The 17,038-nt window shown below is 32.9% G+C and overlaps 3 protein-coding genes across 3 annotated transcripts; all 3 read left to right on the top strand.

Moving 5' to 3' along the window:
* Nucleotides 1-3,152: 3,152 nt before the first annotated feature.
* On the top strand, nucleotides 3,153-5,874 carry LOC104889734 (xyloglucan endotransglucosylase protein 1). Its single transcript, XM_010675031.4, has 3 exons — nucleotides 3,153-3,517; nucleotides 4,485-4,684; nucleotides 5,310-5,874. Exons 1-3 carry the CDS (start codon nucleotides 3,221-3,223, stop codon nucleotides 5,665-5,667), a joined length of 855 nt encoding a protein of 284 aa, XP_010673333.2. The 5' UTR covers nucleotides 3,153-3,220; the 3' UTR covers nucleotides 5,668-5,874.
* Nucleotides 5,875-8,826: 2,952 nt separating this feature from the next.
* Nucleotides 8,827-11,342, top strand: LOC104889733 (xyloglucan endotransglucosylase protein 1). The gene is made up of 3 exons (XM_010675030.3): nucleotides 8,827-9,274; nucleotides 10,037-10,236; nucleotides 10,720-11,342. The coding sequence occupies exons 1-3, from the start codon at nucleotides 8,966-8,968 to the stop codon at nucleotides 11,147-11,149; spliced, it is 939 nt and encodes a 312-aa protein (XP_010673332.2). The 5' UTR covers nucleotides 8,827-8,965; the 3' UTR covers nucleotides 11,150-11,342.
* A 3,192-nt stretch (nucleotides 11,343-14,534) lies between these two features.
* Nucleotides 14,535-16,359, top strand: LOC104889731 (xyloglucan endotransglucosylase/hydrolase 2). Its single transcript, XM_010675029.3, has 3 exons — nucleotides 14,535-14,946; nucleotides 15,359-15,558; nucleotides 15,805-16,359. The coding sequence occupies exons 1-3, from the start codon at nucleotides 14,650-14,652 to the stop codon at nucleotides 16,238-16,240; spliced, it is 933 nt and encodes a 310-aa protein (XP_010673331.2). The 5' UTR covers nucleotides 14,535-14,649; the 3' UTR covers nucleotides 16,241-16,359.
* The last annotated feature ends 679 nt before the right edge of the window (nucleotides 16,360-17,038 follow it).

The raw sequence follows: 17,038 nt of genomic DNA, 5'->3' as shown, positions 1-17,038 counted from the left end.
ATTTAGAAAGAGTCTTTAAAGTAAAAGGTTAGTAGAAAGAGTTCACTAACAATACTTTAGTTATTTTTAATTTCTTGGAAAGTTCAAGGTTCACCTAGTCATGGGGGTAATGATATAAGATGCGTAATGTTTTGAATTTAGATTATTTTCAATAATTTTGAATAAGTTTATATACTTTCTTCATTAATATAATAACTATGATATATGGGTATTATTTGTGAGATGAAGCATAAAATATTCATTTGTTATTTTGTTATAGTTATTATGTTATAAACGAAGTATAATTTTAAATTGATTTAAATTAGTTTAAAAGAATTAAAGTTTCAAAAAAATCTTAAATATTAATTAGTAGAAGTTGAAATAAGTGAAAAGAATACAACTTTAGAAGAAAATGATTTCAAGTCATCATAAGTACCAACATTACTTAGGCTATGTTCAGTTCACCTGAAATTTTCTGATCTGAACTTATCTGATCTGATCTGATCTGATCTGAACTTATTTTTTCTGATCTGATCTGATCTGAACTTATTTTTCTGATCTGATCTGATCTGATCTGATCTGATCTGATCTGAACTTATTTTTTCAACAAGATCTTATCTTTTATAAAATATATTTACTATTATATTATTACTTTGTAAATCATTATTATGCAATACATTATAAGATCTTCTTTATAGTGTTACTATTATTATCATTTTATTTCTATTACAACTTTTATACAACTTTTATTATTAATAATAATTTTTATTATTATCATTATTATAAGAACAACAATAATATTATAATCATAATTATTATTATTACTAAAAATAATTATATAACTCAAGTCATTATTTTATAAGAGCACTTATACAATGTTTCACACTTTCCCTTAAAAAAAGTTTCACACTTGAGAAGTCGGCAAACTGAACTCTTTTTTTTCCATATAAAATAGAACAAGATATACAAACAACTATGACTTGAGCAAAAAATAAATAAATATCGTGCAACTTCAAATAGCTAGAGAGATTTGGAATTCGGTAAGAAGAGGTATACCGAATCTAAATTTATAATTTGTATTCACACTTAGCTTATTTTAAATGTAATCCGAAATTAGTAGTTTCGTTGTCATGAATTTGAGATATCATATTTTATATATTTCTTATTTTTGCGTCAATCTTATGTTCTTAACATGTGGCTTTTAATTTTCTATTATTTAATAACAACAAAATAACTTAATATAATAATACAATGACATTTATAATGGTAACAACAAGATTAATAATAATTACCAATATTAATAATTAATAAGTACAACAACAACAACAATAATAATTCTTTTGAACAAATGTACTAGTAAATATAATAATACCCCTTTGTATTTTTTTATCTTTGTCACTTAGAATCTTGACACTATTCACAATTGAGATAATCTTTTAGATTTTTCTAATATATAAGAAAAATATAGTCATGTGGGGTCTTGTTTGATTCGTCTCAATGAGTACTTTATTAATATTCAATTATTATAATTTTATTAATATGTAGTGAAAGATATTTAATAATAATAAGTTTTTAAATATAAGCATGATATGATCTGAACTGATCTGATTCTGATCTGATCTGTCTGATCTGATCTGATCTGATCTGATCTGATCTGATCTGATCTGAACTTATTTTTTCTGATCTGATCTGATCTGAACTTATTTTTTCTGATCTGATCTGATCTGATCTGATCTGATTAGATCTGAAATAAGCAAAAATAAGGTGAACTGAACATAGCCTTAGCCAAACCACATTACTTATGTCATCCTTTTATTTTTTTCTTTTAATAGCCATTGCACAATTAATAATATTATTGTACTACAAATTTTAAGAATGTTGATATATAACTTGATCACATGATGAAAGACAACATAATAAGTTTTAATGTTGCCTTTCTTTAAAAAAAATAAGCAGGTTAAATAAATTACTTATTATTCCATAAATTAGATAAAAGGAGGATTGGAATAAGGCCATGTTCGCTATTTTATACTGAATCAGTTGAATTGAACTGATTTAATGGACGTGAACTGTATGTTAGAATTAAACAAAAAACAAACTTAATGAAAGTAAATTGAACCGAACTTCCCGGATGAAGTTTCAAGGAATCCTCACTGCCTCAAATGGTCGAACAAACCACCCAACTCCACTTCATCTCCTCTGAGCAAGGCGGTTATCTGGCTCCCACCTCCACCTCTCTTCTTAAAGTGGAATGTGAATGCATCCTTGAACGTTGATCTCACAAAATCAGCAATGGGGGTGTTCTTCGAGACCACTCCGGGAAATTTTTGTGCATATTTTCAAGTCCTATTCCTTTCATGGAGATAAATCATGCGGAAGTCCTCGCTATTCACCAAGCTTTAAAAATCCTCCTTGCTTCTGGTCATTTGAATCATGATTATATCATCATTGAATCGGACTCCGCAAATGTTGTCCGTTGGTGCTCACGTGAAAACAATGGCCCCTGGAATCTGTCATTTCATATCAACTTCATCCGAAACCTCCTAAAAGCAAAATTAGGAATCTCATTAGTTCACAAAGGTAGAGAATCGAATGTTGTTGCTGATGCTCTTGTCAAACAAGGGTTGAGAAGAATCGATAATTTTGTAGCTTGGTTATAAGCCATGTCATGAGAATGATGTACTGACATGTAGCGTTGGATTATTTAGCGCTAATCTATTGTAATTATAATAATTCCAGCAATAAAATCAAAACACAACTTATCAAAAAAATTGAACTGAACTAAAATTAATAAGTCCAAAAGAACAACGCTAATAGAGTAATAGTAATAAGAGCAACCCATTAGATGAATTTATTTAAATCCCCCCAAGGAGCAAGTCACATGTTTCTATTTTCCAAATAGTAGGACTCTATAAAAGACACAATCATAATTTTACAGCAAAATATAGTCCACAAAATCAGTAGAACTACAGTACCAATCAAATCAAAAAGGGACCCTACTCAAAAACACAAATTCAATTTCGGATCAAATTTTCGGTTGAGTTCAACTATTAGCCAGCTTGCCAAATGATCCCCACTCTAGTTGTTGCCTTCCCTTATCACATCACTCAAACTATGAATCTTCCTTTGTACTAGTAGTATTAACATGCACTCACATATATTATCTACTATATATATCTCATCTTTCCACTCTTATTTAACCACATCTATCTAATTATCAACTTATCTTCTCAACAATATAATGAGAATATCATCAAATATGCATGAAAAGATGCTTGTGTTTAAATTTGTTATGGTGATTGTTCTTGTAGTTAGCCCTACTGCATATGGTGCAGGTAACTTCAATGCTGAGTTCGAACCAACTTTTGGTGGTCAAAGGGTTCGAGTATCTGGTCCAGGAGGCCAAACACTTGCGCTGTCTTTAGACAAGGGTTCTGGCTCTGGGTTTCGTTCTAAAAAAGATTACATGTTTGGAAGGGTTGATATGCAACTAAAACTTGTAGGTGGGAATTCTGCTGGGACTGTCACTACCTTATATGTAAGTTGTTTTAACTTCTTTTTTGTTTTAAGTTAAGAAGAACGCGCCCTAATTGGACTGGAACCTCGCTGAGGTCAATCCGATCTGGGTTTGCAGGCAAGGTTCTTTGAAAGTAGGGGGAATAATAAGAGGAAATCCTACTTTCAAAGTGCCTTTAGTGGTATGGAATGTACAAACCAAACTACTATATCAAGTACTACTCCAATAGTATATTGGTATTTGTGTGTACAAACATTATTCTCATTTCTTAGTAAACAATTAATCCTTAAGTCTAATCCGTTTTTATTAGATGTATATAATCTTTCTAATCTCTATAGTATGGTAATTCTTTTTTTTTTTGACGTAATTGTGGTTTTTAATTAGTAAACTAATATTTAGACCAGGACTACGTCCCGAATAATTATATCTTTCATTTATTAATATTTTACATTGAAATAATAGCATCAAATATCACTTAGTTTTATGATTAAGACATTAGTATATATGTTTGTGATTTCAAAATTGAATCTTACATAATATATTTTCTATTTTTTTTTAGTGTATATGGATTACATAGTAGTATAAAACACTTCAAGCGAAGACGCCACCACGTGCATCGTTCCTGATTTAGGAACGTTTTTTAATATATTAGTATAAATGACATTTAATGTTTTTGTTTGTTTGTATATTGACTTGTAATATGCTCCAATAACCAAAAATATATTTATTACTTTGTATACTAGTTTTTTAATTCTTAGAAGACGAAATGAAAAATTTATTACCGACAACTTCCTAGCCTAACCAATAATGCATATATTGACAACTTATCAACTATCCAATGTCTATAAGTAGCATTACCGACAACTAAACAACACCTATATATGTTTCTATTGTAACATTATCTACTTGATTTGTTGTTACTCCAAAAATATGTGAGCTTGGTATTGTTGAATATATAAATAATCATGTCATTGTATATGTTATGCAGTTATCATCCGATCAAAGCACAGGAAGACACGATGAAATTGATTTTGAGTTCTTAGGAAATGTTAGTGGGCAACCTTATACTATTCATACCAATGTATTTAGCCAAGGAGAAGGCAACAGAGAGCAACAATTCCATCTTTGGTTCGATCCAACCATTAACTTTCATACCTATTCCATTGTTTGGAATCCAAGACTCATCATGTAAGTCTAACATGATCAAAAAAATTTTTCCGAGTTTAGAGAGTATTTTATTACGTACTATCTCTGTTTTTTTAATGCAACATTTGCCTTTTTAATGAGTGTATTAAAATAATCAAATTAAATATTGTAATTAAAGAAGACATATATAATATTAAATAAACACATGTCAAATTATTATATACACGAGACTAGAAATTAACTTTTAGTTAGGGGCAATATATGACAAGTCGAACTCAACTTGAGCTTGGGGTAGCTTAGCTCGGCTCAATACCTCAAGCTCTACCCAAGTAATGAGCTATCTCTAATTAACTTAGAAGTTAGAAAGTTGATAACTTCACTTGAGTGAAAAAAGTGTAATCATTGCATACGCTTGTTCTGGTCATAACATTCTATAACATAGTTTTTGTTAATATGTTAACATTATAAATTAAATTTTGAATTTGTTCACGAGTCTCTTAAATCGAGTTTAGCTCTACTCGACCCATAAAAATACGAATGAATCTAGCGCAAGTAGCTCGTATTTTTAAAGTTTTTTTTTGTTGTCGAACACATAATAATCCCTCCTATATATATATATAGCTAAGACTTGTGTTAACTCTTTTGTACATTCATGGTTAATTTATAGGTTCTTGGTGGATGAAACACCATTAAGAGTATTTAGAAATTATGAAGATCGCGGAATTATGTTTTTCCCTAAAAACCAACGCCAAAAAATTTACGCAAGTCTTTGGAATGCCGACGATTGGGCTACACAAGGTGGATTAGTAAAGACAGATTGGTCCAAAGCTCCCTTCACAGCCTATTATCGTAACTTCAACATTGATACATCAATCAATGGAAAATGGAAGAGCCATGATCTCAATGCATATACTAGAATGAGATTGAGGTGGGTTCAAAAGAACTATATGATTTATAATTATTGCACTGATTGGAAGAGGTTCTCTCAAACTTTTCCTCCAGAATGCAAGCATGGAGGAGTTTAAGGAGAGTATTATGGACATGCAGAAGATGCATGGTCGACAACTGAACTTGGGGCGATGTTTAACAAACCTCATAATTAATTATATCTCGTAATTATATGTATTGTATGAGTTTGTGTACTTTGTTAAATTCCTGCAATTATAACGAAATTTATGTAATACCACCATGTTAATTCTTTATACCATGCTTTTATTATTGATGTACTATAATGAAGTGTGAGTTTGCGATAATATTATTATTTATCACAAGAGTAAGTCAGTAATCACGAAAGGTTGTGCTTGTGTGCATGCATATCGAAGTAGATGTTTGCGTATGTATTGAGCTATATTATAAATACATAATAATAGTAATTATTTGTTATAGTTTAACAGCTCACTAATCGTGGACTCGTGCGATATCTAATGCTATAAAAAGAACCATTGTACTGAATTAGAACTTAGAATTTAGAAACACATGCTTTAATTTGTATCATCTCAATTAATTGGTTAAGTTGTTTGAAGTCTTAGCTTACTTACTTATTTTAAGATCGATATATAGTTATCCTAGCGCAGTAGCGCTGCAACGTATTGCTATTTGTAGCTTTAAACAAACTGTTGGATACTCCTCTGGTATATACTTTTACTAAAATTGTCAAAAAAAACCTTTTAAAAGTTAAATTTGGAAAAAAAAAATTAAAACTTATAAAGCATTCTTTACAAAAAGAAACCACAAACTAAAATTTTCTTGCAAGAAGAAACCTATTTCCATTTTCTGGTGTGTTTTTTCTCTATGCCAACGATGACCCTTCTATCTTTCTTTAACCCCCTATTTCCATTAGCTGCAGCACCACCCCTATTCATCTCAAAAACCACACTAGGACGTGCTGTCCTCGGCTTGGGCGTGCGATAAAGGAGGCAAGAACTGTAACACCTCGACAATTCTCTATTTTTCGAAAATACATTTTCAATATAAAACTTAGAGAATTATCAAAGCATTATCGCCCGTGTGATAATAACGTATCGGCTTATTTAGAATTTTGCAGCAGAAATAATAATAGATAAACTTTGAAAATAAAACTTAATCAGCCAAAAAGTCAACTCCAAATGTCAAACCAAAATAAAGTCAAAATTCGATCTCAAAAGTAAAAGTCAACTATGAAATAATTAAAGTCAACACAAGCTCTCCAATTTCCCGAACCCATGATACATCATCTTCAATCTGTGAACGACGATGCTTTATTTATTGATCCCAAGAAACTGCTTACCAATTGGGTCATCGTAGGATCAATAAGGCATAGTCATGCATGATCAACACACACAAAACACGTAATCAGCAAAGCTGAGTATTACTACATAGTAAATAACTATAAAACCTAACATGATACTAATAAATATTGAGTAGGGATAGATAATAATATAACAACATAGCAAACTGCTTAATTCTACTGAACAAAACTCCACAACCAATAAGTGTATTTAATTTAGACGAAATAGTCAATGAAACGAGTTGTCTAAACCAAAATCAGTCTTCAATCTAGAAGACGAAGTACGGGGGCGACTTTGTACTCCTCTAACCTACGATATCGAGGAACCTTTAAAATAAAAATATGACACGGTGATCAATTCGGTCCGAAGAAAAGTCATGGGCTACCACCATGTACTCCAACTCATACTAGTCTAACACTTCAAACGTGCACAAGTCTAAAGCTATTGATATTCGCTTTTTATTTTACATGATTAATTATGTATTCACTTGCTATGACTCACAAGTAGTAGGACACATAATATAATCATCATGAATCATACACTACCATTTTTATATCAGGGTTAGATAAGATGATCATCAACTTAACAACCCAAGATTAATTCCAATATTAAATCCATAACCTTTATTTATTTGTTGAACCAAGTCAACAACCAACCAACCTTTCATAGACAAAATAAGCAACTTACCAAATAAGGCCCTCGCCCCTCATAAGTAATTCGATCAATAATCCAAAGGGAACAACATGATTCAATCATGATCCAATATCAACATAAATATTAATATCTCTCATGTGAATCAATAAAATAAAGTTCTCAAATCTCATATGCTTGCATCAATTTTCCATACAAACATAATATCATCATCATAATCAACATACGTCATACAACGACATAAAATATGTACATCCAGTTGAATATAAATCATATATGAACTAAAAATAGTTCCCTATGCATGATATTATATAAATCCCATCCTTAGGACATGATACTAATCCAATCAACACATAGGTATGTATGTACCTTGTGTTGACAAAACGAGAGGCCATTTTTCAGAAGCTTAAAAGTCGCCTAAAGAGAATTCTTCACCTAACAATAATCAACATAACCACAAATTAATACTCTAAAAATTTCCAGCAATATAAAATACTTTAAACCCTCTTTAAAAGTGTTTAAAAACCTTTCTTATCATTAAATCTTAATTATTAAAGCCTCCTAGTATAGTACTACTATACCAGCTGTTAAATACCCTTAAAAAAATCATACTTTGGTCATAAAAACTCCATCATAAGCATTTTTATAAAATTTTCAGCAACTTATAATTAGTAAAACCCTTTTTAAATCATAAACATAATTAAAATCATAAGAAAGGTATTATGTAAAACTTTTTTTTTCTGCTTCACTACGGATTTTTGTAATATGTACTCTCTCACAAACCTAATTAAATCAGTTTTCCTTGTCGTGTAAACGTAGCTAACACATGGTTAATTAACCACGTACGTAAAATATTAGCGTTATTCTTCTTTAAATTCTTTGTTCATTAATTACATCTGTCACAACATAAGCTATTGTAAATTCGACACAAAACCTATGAAGCACACATAATACACTCCATTTCGGTGCTACATGATCTAAAATGTACAACATAATTAATCATATAAACAAAGGATCAATAAGAATGCCAACCAAAACCAAGGAAACTTACAAAAAGCATAATTATTCACTTCCAGATCGTTCAGTATAGTTCAGAAAGCATGATAATAGGCCAGCTAATAATGCTACTAACTCCAATTAGTGTAACCTTGTCTTACATTACTTATACTGAAAATTCTCTTCACATTACCATGTGATTTTTCTTACATTTTACTAGTATATATACGTCTATTCTTTCACTCTTTCTTAACCAACTCCCACACTTTAGCTACTAACTACTAAGTGTCAAATTAATCCTCCTTATATTTCCTTTTAGAAACCTACAAAACGCTTAAAAAACTTAACTGTTCTCTATCTAGCGTTTCATATTCTAGTTTTTGTAGTAGTGGATCTCCTAACTATAATCATGGGAGTAAATTTATCCAATCAATTGTGGCAAGACAAGGTGGTTTTGCTTAAAATTGTTACTACAATTGTTGTTCTTATAGTATGCTCTACTGCCCATGGTGCAGGCCAATTTTATGACGAGTTTGAGCCCACTTTTGGAGGCAATAGGGTTCGAATTTCTGGACGACGTAGCCAGTTCCTCTCTTTGTCCTTAGATAAGTTTTCGGGATCTGGATTTCGTTCTAAGAAAGAATATTTGTATGGTAGGATCGATATGGAGGTGAAGCTTGTTGCTGGTAACTCTGCTGGCACAGTTACCACCCTTTACGTAAGTCAGTTTCTATAATGAATATTAAAGTTCGTGGTATATTTTTTTTATTCACATGAGCCATGAAGGCAGTACAGAGTACAAAGAAGGGGAGGGGGGATTCAAACTTGTGACCTATCATTCACAATACCTCAATCTTAACCACTAGGCTAATACACCATTGGTAAAGTACGTAAGTATATAGTTTGTCATAAAACATTTACACTTTAGACGATTACACATACTATTTTATACTCCCTTCGTCTCATATATAATATAGTGTTTATTTCTCATCTTTTGCGAGAATTAAGGTATGTGGAACATGAATGATAAATAATTAATGTTGTCGGAAAAAAAAGCTGATTTTAGGAGGGAGAATGGTGAATAATGAGTGAAAGAACATTAAATATATGACTAATTCAACCCTTAGGTTCAATAAACAAAGAAAAAACACTATTTCCAAAGAACAAATATATGATGATTGCATTGGTTTTTTAGGCAAATCAGGAAAAATTGTGGAATTAAAGAAAACATAAACAAGAACAATATTCTGGGACACCTAAAATAAAATGGAAACACTATATTATGGGACGGAGGGAGTAATATAATCAACGTCATTATCCTGGACCGGAAAAATACCGAACCGAAAATTTTCCGGTCCGATCCTGGTCCAAGAAATTCCCGAATTCTAGTCCGACCGGTTTTGATCTTGGACCGGTGCGCACCCCTAATAGTCTAGTAATGTTATAGTGTAGCAACTAATTGTGTCCTTTTTACTTGTAGATGTCATCCGATCAAAATACAGGTACACACGACGAGATCGATTTCGAGTTCTTGGGAAATGTGAGTGGCCAACCTTACACCCTACACACTAATGTGTTCAGTCAAGGGCATGGTAACAGGGAGCAACAATTCCACCTTTGGTTTGACCCAACCAAGAACTTCCATACGTATTCCATCGTTTGGAACCCAAAACTCATCATGTAAGTCGGATAGAATCAACACTTTCTTTGTAACTCTTGATTTGATTTGAATTTCAACATGGACAAAGTGTAATACTTTCTCCATTCTGAAATAATTTATGTGAGAATTTTTTTTAAAAAAGCGTTTCATTAGTTTTAGGCAAAATTGGCATCAACACCCTGAATTATAGTTCGGGTGTACCCAACACCAACTACGACTAGTAGCCTAAATACCACCAACTATGGGGTAGGGTGCATTCTGTACCATAAATAAGGCCGAAAGCCTAATATATTGCCGAAGACGGTAGGTTTTTATGGTACAAACTGCACCCCACCCCGTAGTTGGTGGTACAAACTGCATCATAGGTGTTTAGGCTACTAGTCATAGTTGGTGGTGTTGCTATAGTTCAGGGTGTTGAGGCTATTTTTGCCTTTATTTTATAATGAGGAAAGTATGTATAATTGAGACCGAAACTCATTCTAATATTATATTTGTATATGTAGGTTCTTGGTGGATGAAACACCAATAAGGGTATTTAGAAACTATGAAGATCATGGAATAGCTTTCCCAAAGAAACAACCCATGAGAATTTACTCTAGCTTATGGAATGCTGATGATTGGGCCACCCAAGGTGGATTGGTGAAAACAGATTGGTCCAAGGCCCCTTTCACGGCCTATTATGGAAAATTCAACATTGATGCTTGTGTTGGGTCAAGTAGAGGCCCATCTTCTTGTGCTACTGGGCCTGCAGCCTTTACTAACACCCACGGTTCAACTAAAGGGAAGAGTACACGTGGCAGATGGAGGACCCACGATCTTGATGCTAATGGAAGGAGGAGAATGAGATGGGTTCAAAAATATTTCATGATTTATGATTATTGTAAAGATTGGAAGAGATTCTCTCATGGTTGTCCTCCGGAATGCAACCATTGAAGGGTCTAGTTAGGACTTTTTTTTAGGGGGGGAGGGGGGGGGGAGGGGATGAATTTTGCAATGGTCTACCATTTCATCCTTTATTTGCATTTATATATGCCTCCTTAATTAATCATGAAAGTTAATGTAATCAAATTATTTTATTTTATTTTACTAATAGATCATAATCTCTATTATATAAGACAATACATGGGGATACCAAAAAATAAAAAATAGGGGGAATAACCAACTGATCTGTTTAAACGAAAAAAGAGGGAGAAAAAAAGAAATAAAAAGTATCACATTTCAACTGAACAACCGTTTTTTTTAAAGACATAATGCAAACACAGTTAATTTGCACACATTACGTGCATATAAGGCTAGTTGATATAATTGCAACTTGTAAAAGTATCTAGTTCATATTCTCTCTACACCAGAGAATCATGTGGGATCCCAGTGGTTGGAGCTCCCACCTCCCAACCTCATGGTCGGGAGTTCGATTTTCATCAATTCTATATTTGGGGTGTTTGTGTGGATTTATGTTTCTGGGTATAAATTTTCACTTTCCAGTCTCTGGAAGTTTCCTTATGGTTTGAGATCCCCTTCTTACCTCCTAACTCATAAGTGTTGAGCCTGTTTGGACCAGTAAATTACCGAATAAAAGAAAAACTCTCTACACCCTGTCTTATTCTTTCTTTTTGCACCCCAATACAAAGCCTATTGGACTTGTCCTCTCTTAAGGGCTAGGCCAAGGCTGAAAACTAAAACTTTTCTCACTTCCAAGACCAAATTTGTTGCCCAAGATTCAAAACTTTCTTTCTCAACAAATAGATATTTTCTTCAAAAGAGACAAAGATAAAGATAATACAACCAAATTTTAAAAATTTATCTTCAACCTGCTCAACCCATGAAATATGAAGTAGCAATGAATATGGCTCGAAATCACTTCTTCTTATGGTAAATAGAGCCACTAGATATATGATCTATGTTATCATAAAAAAGTTTCAATTGATTGATAACTAGATCATTAACATTATCGTGTTATTAGTCTAAAAGTCTCAATTGATTGAAATTTAGATTAATGTTATCGTGTTATTAGTCTAAAATTTATCTTACTGACCACTATTGTGTTTTCGCGTTGTCAAAAAAATGCTTTCCTTTAGAAGAAGCAAATTATACTTCATATGCATGATGCTGTACTCGTTGAAGCAATTACTGGGGAAGGTGCTTTTATTTTTTGAGGGTCTCTGGGGAAGGTGTTTTCCATTAGGAGATGCGTTAATTGACCTAATTAAAGTGGTATACTTTCAAAATGAGCTTAGTCACTTAATAGTCATTACTCAGGGAAAGATATATGCGTTGACATAGCATGTTTTAAAATATACTACATGATTGAACAAGCTAGATCTGGCTGGTTTCACTTCCCATGGCTACTACTAATTTGAAGTAACATGTTAATACGTCCATAGGGGTAGATGAGGGTGTGCAAGGAGCCCAACAGCACAGGACCCTCAAAAATATAAAGGCCCCAAAATATGTTATTTTGAAAATTTTACTTCATATTTGAAGAAATCACCTTGTTTCCCATCCTTAATAAATTTGTCAATGATTTATCTTTAGATTTTCAACTTTCTATCTTTAGAACTCTAACCTTCTATCTTTATTTTTTTATAAATTTAGGGGCCCAATTTTCATGTTAGAACCGGGGCCCCAAAATCTCCAAGACGGCCCTGAATACGTCCATTAGGAGTATTTGATATTTTCATTAATTATAAAAAATAATTGTGGGATTAGAGCCAGAGTCGGGGTTAGGCGGTTGGAGACCTTGTACATATTCTTGAAATGGGACCTTTAAATTTTCGCTTTTTTTTTTTTATAAAAAAAGTTGATTTTATTAACATAAACTAACTTCGCTAGATTATAGAGAGAATGTCAAATTACATCATACATCTACTAGAAAAAAATAGAAGATGGGGGTGAGGGAAAAGTAAGGACTCTTCCTAAAAAGACATTACCAAGATTCGACCTCTTAACCTCTAACATTTAAGACCATTTCAATCACCACTGTTCCAAATCAATTTTTCTACTTTAATAAGAATATATACTATATTTTCGTAGCCCTTATTTTTGGGGGGCTTGCGCGGAGTGCTGGTTAAGCCTTGCCCTTGATTAGAGCGCCAACCCAAATGAAAAGAGGGCTCTTAGGGCCTGTTCTCCCCAACTTATTTTCAGTTCAGTTCAATTCAGTTAGGTTCGGTTCAATTCAGTTCAACCGTGGGCAATACTTTTACTCTCACATATCATTATTCATTTCATTTCAGTTCAGTTCGATTCAGTTCATTTCAATTCAATCCAGTTCAGTTCGGTTCAGCTGTTTTATGTCGAAGAGAACAGACCCTTAGACCAACATATATAATAAAATAGTTTTTTTATCGGAGTTTGACTCGACATCCATTATATTATAATAAAAAAAATTATTTTTTATGGATTATATTTAGGCAGTATTTTGTTTTAAAAAAATTGCAAACTTCATATAAGATCATCTAATTAAAATTTACCACCAAAAACACTTAAAATTCCGTCTCATAATATAGTGTCTATTTCATTTTAGGTGGGTCAAACTTTAAAATGTTTGACCAAATATTATCACTAATATATACTCCCTCCGCTTCCTAAAGATCTTCCTTGTTACTGTTACTACAGATACCAATGAGAATCAAGTTGTGTTGGGTGTGGGGTGGGTAAAGTAGGAGAGAGAAAGGGGTTAAGATAAATAAACAAATAAAAATGGGTTAAAGTAGGAGAGAGAAAGGGAGTAAAATTGAATTAATAATGTAATGGTGGACCATATGATAGGGACATGAGAGGGTAAAAAGGAAAACAAAAATTCCAAATAAGGAATAAAGTAAAAGAGGGAAGATCTTTTGGAAACGCACTTAAACGGAAAGAGGGAAGATCTTTAGGAAACGGAGGAAGTACAAGAAAACATACTTATGTGTGATCTTGTTAGATTCGTTTCAATATTTAATTTCATAATATCAAATTTTTATATTTTTTTATTAATAAAAAATTAAAGATATCAAAGGTCAAAAGTCCGTCTTGGAAACCATGTACAAAACAAACAAACATTGTATTATGAGACGGAGGGAGTATTAAAATATAATACTGTTTTAATTGACTTTATGCCAATTTCACCAACATAATTAAAAATTAACCTATAGGCTATATACTCGATCCATTGGATTGTTAGCCAGCTTATACCCTCAAATCCACAGTTGGTGCTTCCGCGTGCAACATATACACAAGAACCTTCCCTCTAAATCCCATGCATTGGCCTACGTAGTACGTACTAATCTTTCTGCATTTTACTAGTATTATAAATACGTCTTTATCTATACCATTCTCTTCACACAACTACAATACTAATACAATACACACATACATTTAGTCTTCAATTAATTATAACCCTCTTTAGTTCTTCCTCATCTTTCTCATTATAGTTAATTAGCAAGAAGAAAAACATGGAAATTTTATCAAATTGGCATAATAGCTTTATTGTGCTTAAGATTGTTATAGTAGTTGCTTTAATGGTATGCACTACTGCTTATGGTGCAGGCAACTTCAATGAAGAGTTTGAACCCACATTTGGTGGAAATAGAGTTCGAGTATTTGGTCGAGGTAACCAACTCCTATCTCTCACCCTAGACAAGTATTCTGGATCCGGGTTTCGCTCGAAAAAGGAATACTTGTATGGAAGGGTCGATATGCAAATGAAACTCGTCCCTGGTAACTCTGCAGGAACAGTTACTACATTTTATGTAAGTCGATTTTGGTTGCTAATTATATAGAGGTTATATTGTACAGAATCTTATTATAATTTGCTCAGAGTCAACTAAGATTATGTGCAGGGTGAGCAGCTGCACAAGGCCCACAAAATATAAGCATCCAATTCTATTAGTTATCTTCCTAAAGAAAAAAACCTAAATGACAGACTATTCCTTTCCAATTTTATCGAATGTAATGTTGGATGCAAATTTAAAGAGATTAATTTCTTTTTGGTGTTTTTCTTCTTCTCCTCCTATTCTCCAACAAAAAACCTCATTAATTAATGACTCTTCCATCTCTTTTAGTCCACCAAAAAAATTTAATCTTTATAATTTAGTTTAGTACTACTCTCCTAATTTTATGAGACGGCCCTGAATTTGCTGATATTGGCATTGTTATTTGCAGTTGTCAGCTGATCAAAGCACGGGTATACACGATGAGATCGATTTCGAGTTCTTGGGGAATGTGAGCGGCCAACCTTACACAATCCACACCAATGTCTTCAGCCAAGGGAAAGGCAACAGGGAGCAGCAATTCCACCTTTGGTTTGATCCTACCAGGAACTTCCACACTTATTCCATTGTTTGGAACACAAAACTCATCATGTAAGCAATAAATATGTACCACTTTAAATTGTTTTGAGTGTATTTATATTTTCTCTGAATTTACCTTCATTACTTGAACTCTTCATTTTATCTCAAATATGTGTCGAACTATGGAACTTGTTCCAAATAATAGTCTAGTCTAACATTGTGACACATAGCAATATGATCTAACAGCACTAGTACCCGAGTCCAAGTAACATGCTAGCTATCGTCTAACTTCTATTTTAATATTTGAACAATTTGTAGGTTTTTGGTGGATGAGATACCAATAAGGATATTCAGAAACTATGAAAAACATGGAGTTGCATTCCCAAAGAACCAACCAATGAGGCTATACTCTAGCCTTTGGAATGCTAATGATTGGGCCACCCAAGGTGGTTTGGTGAAGACAGATTGGTCTAAGGCTCCATTCACGGCCTACTACCGCAACTTCTACATCAATGCATGTGTTGCAGGTAGTAGCTTACCCTCTTGTGCAACTGCACCTGAGGCTCGCACCAACTCAGAAGGATCAACCGGCGCAAGTACTGCACGCGCTGCATGGAGAAGCCATGATCTTGATGCAAATGGTAGGAAGAGATTGAGATGGGCTCATAAGTATTTTAAGGTTTATGATTATTGCAACGACTTGAAGCGGTTTCCTCAAGGTTATCCTCTTGAGTGCAAGCACAACAGAGTTTAGGATGATGTTAGTGGAAATTCTTTGTATTATAAGGTCATATGTATTATTTGCTTATTAACAAAATTCATTTATTTGTATTCTTTGATTGTTGAGAATAAAGTTCATGTTATATTTCTTAATTTAGAATCTCAAACCTCTTTTGTAAGTCGAAAGTGCACAATGACATTTAAATTTGTTCATGAACATAGATGAAACTTTCCTGACTCAAGTAATGATCTATAAGTTGTATTATTTCAACAACCTTAACTTATGTCAAGTGTCGCGTATTGACTCATGTTATGTCCGACATAACACGACACTTGTGATCCTTCATTTCAAACCAAAAAATTGACATATTTCTACAAAATAGACGAGTATGTCCTATGTACACCCCGACACTCGCATCCAAATAGATACTTTATCTGATTCAGAGTAACATAGTCTATAGGCATGTGTGCTTGCCTTGAGAGAGAAATCAAGTATGTATAACCAATATCTTTAGATTAATATTATCATTGTTATTAGGATTATCATTGTTATCAGGATCATGCATGATCCTACTTTGGATCATCTTAATAATTGGTAGGATTGAAACGGCAAGATCGCATCATAGGATCAGAAGATCCTACAAATTTAAAATGCGTTAATATTGATAGTCATGCGACAATATGGTAAAAGACTCATATTAGAAAGTTACAACTTGGACAAAAAGAGACGCAACTTGGACAAAAAGTTACGATTGGCCGTTCGAAGTCTTATCCGGTACCAATGAACTACTGCTGAGAGCGATAGACTATACACAGTAATAGTGACTTTTTT

Source organism: Beta vulgaris, chromosome 3 (genome assembly GCF_026745355.1).
Source record: "Beta vulgaris subsp. vulgaris cultivar EL10 chromosome 3, EL10.2, whole genome shotgun sequence".
In the NCBI taxonomy this organism is placed as follows: Eukaryota; Viridiplantae; Streptophyta; class Magnoliopsida; order Caryophyllales; family Amaranthaceae; genus Beta; species Beta vulgaris.
Note: the sequence above shows the minus strand (reverse complement) of the source record. Positions and strands in the feature narration are given on the sequence as shown.

Excerpts from the sequence above, each read along its gene's own strand:
- LOC104889734 (XM_010675031.4), top strand. The coding sequence starts at position 3,221 with ATGAGAATATCATCAAATATGCATGAAAAGATGCTTGTGTTTAAATTT. Across the intron at positions 3,518-4,484 it reads GGACTGTCACTACCTTATAT|TTATCATCCGATCAAAGCAC; the intron begins GTAAGTTGTTTT and ends TATGTTATGCAG. Across the intron at positions 4,685-5,309 it reads TGGAATCCAAGACTCATCAT|GTTCTTGGTGGATGAAACAC; the intron begins GTAAGTCTAACA and ends GTTAATTTATAG.
- LOC104889733 (XM_010675030.3), top strand. The coding sequence starts at position 8,966 with ATGGGAGTAAATTTATCCAATCAATTGTGGCAAGACAAGGTGGTTTTG. Across the intron at positions 9,275-10,036 it reads GCACAGTTACCACCCTTTAC|ATGTCATCCGATCAAAATAC; the intron begins GTAAGTCAGTTT and ends TTTTACTTGTAG. Across the intron at positions 10,237-10,719 it reads TGGAACCCAAAACTCATCAT|GTTCTTGGTGGATGAAACAC; the intron begins GTAAGTCGGATA and ends TTGTATATGTAG.
- LOC104889731 (XM_010675029.3), top strand. The coding sequence starts at position 14,650 with ATGGAAATTTTATCAAATTGGCATAATAGCTTTATTGTGCTTAAGATT. Across the intron at positions 14,947-15,358 it reads GAACAGTTACTACATTTTAT|TTGTCAGCTGATCAAAGCAC; the intron begins GTAAGTCGATTT and ends TGTTATTTGCAG. Across the intron at positions 15,559-15,804 it reads TGGAACACAAAACTCATCAT|GTTTTTGGTGGATGAGATAC; the intron begins GTAAGCAATAAA and ends AACAATTTGTAG.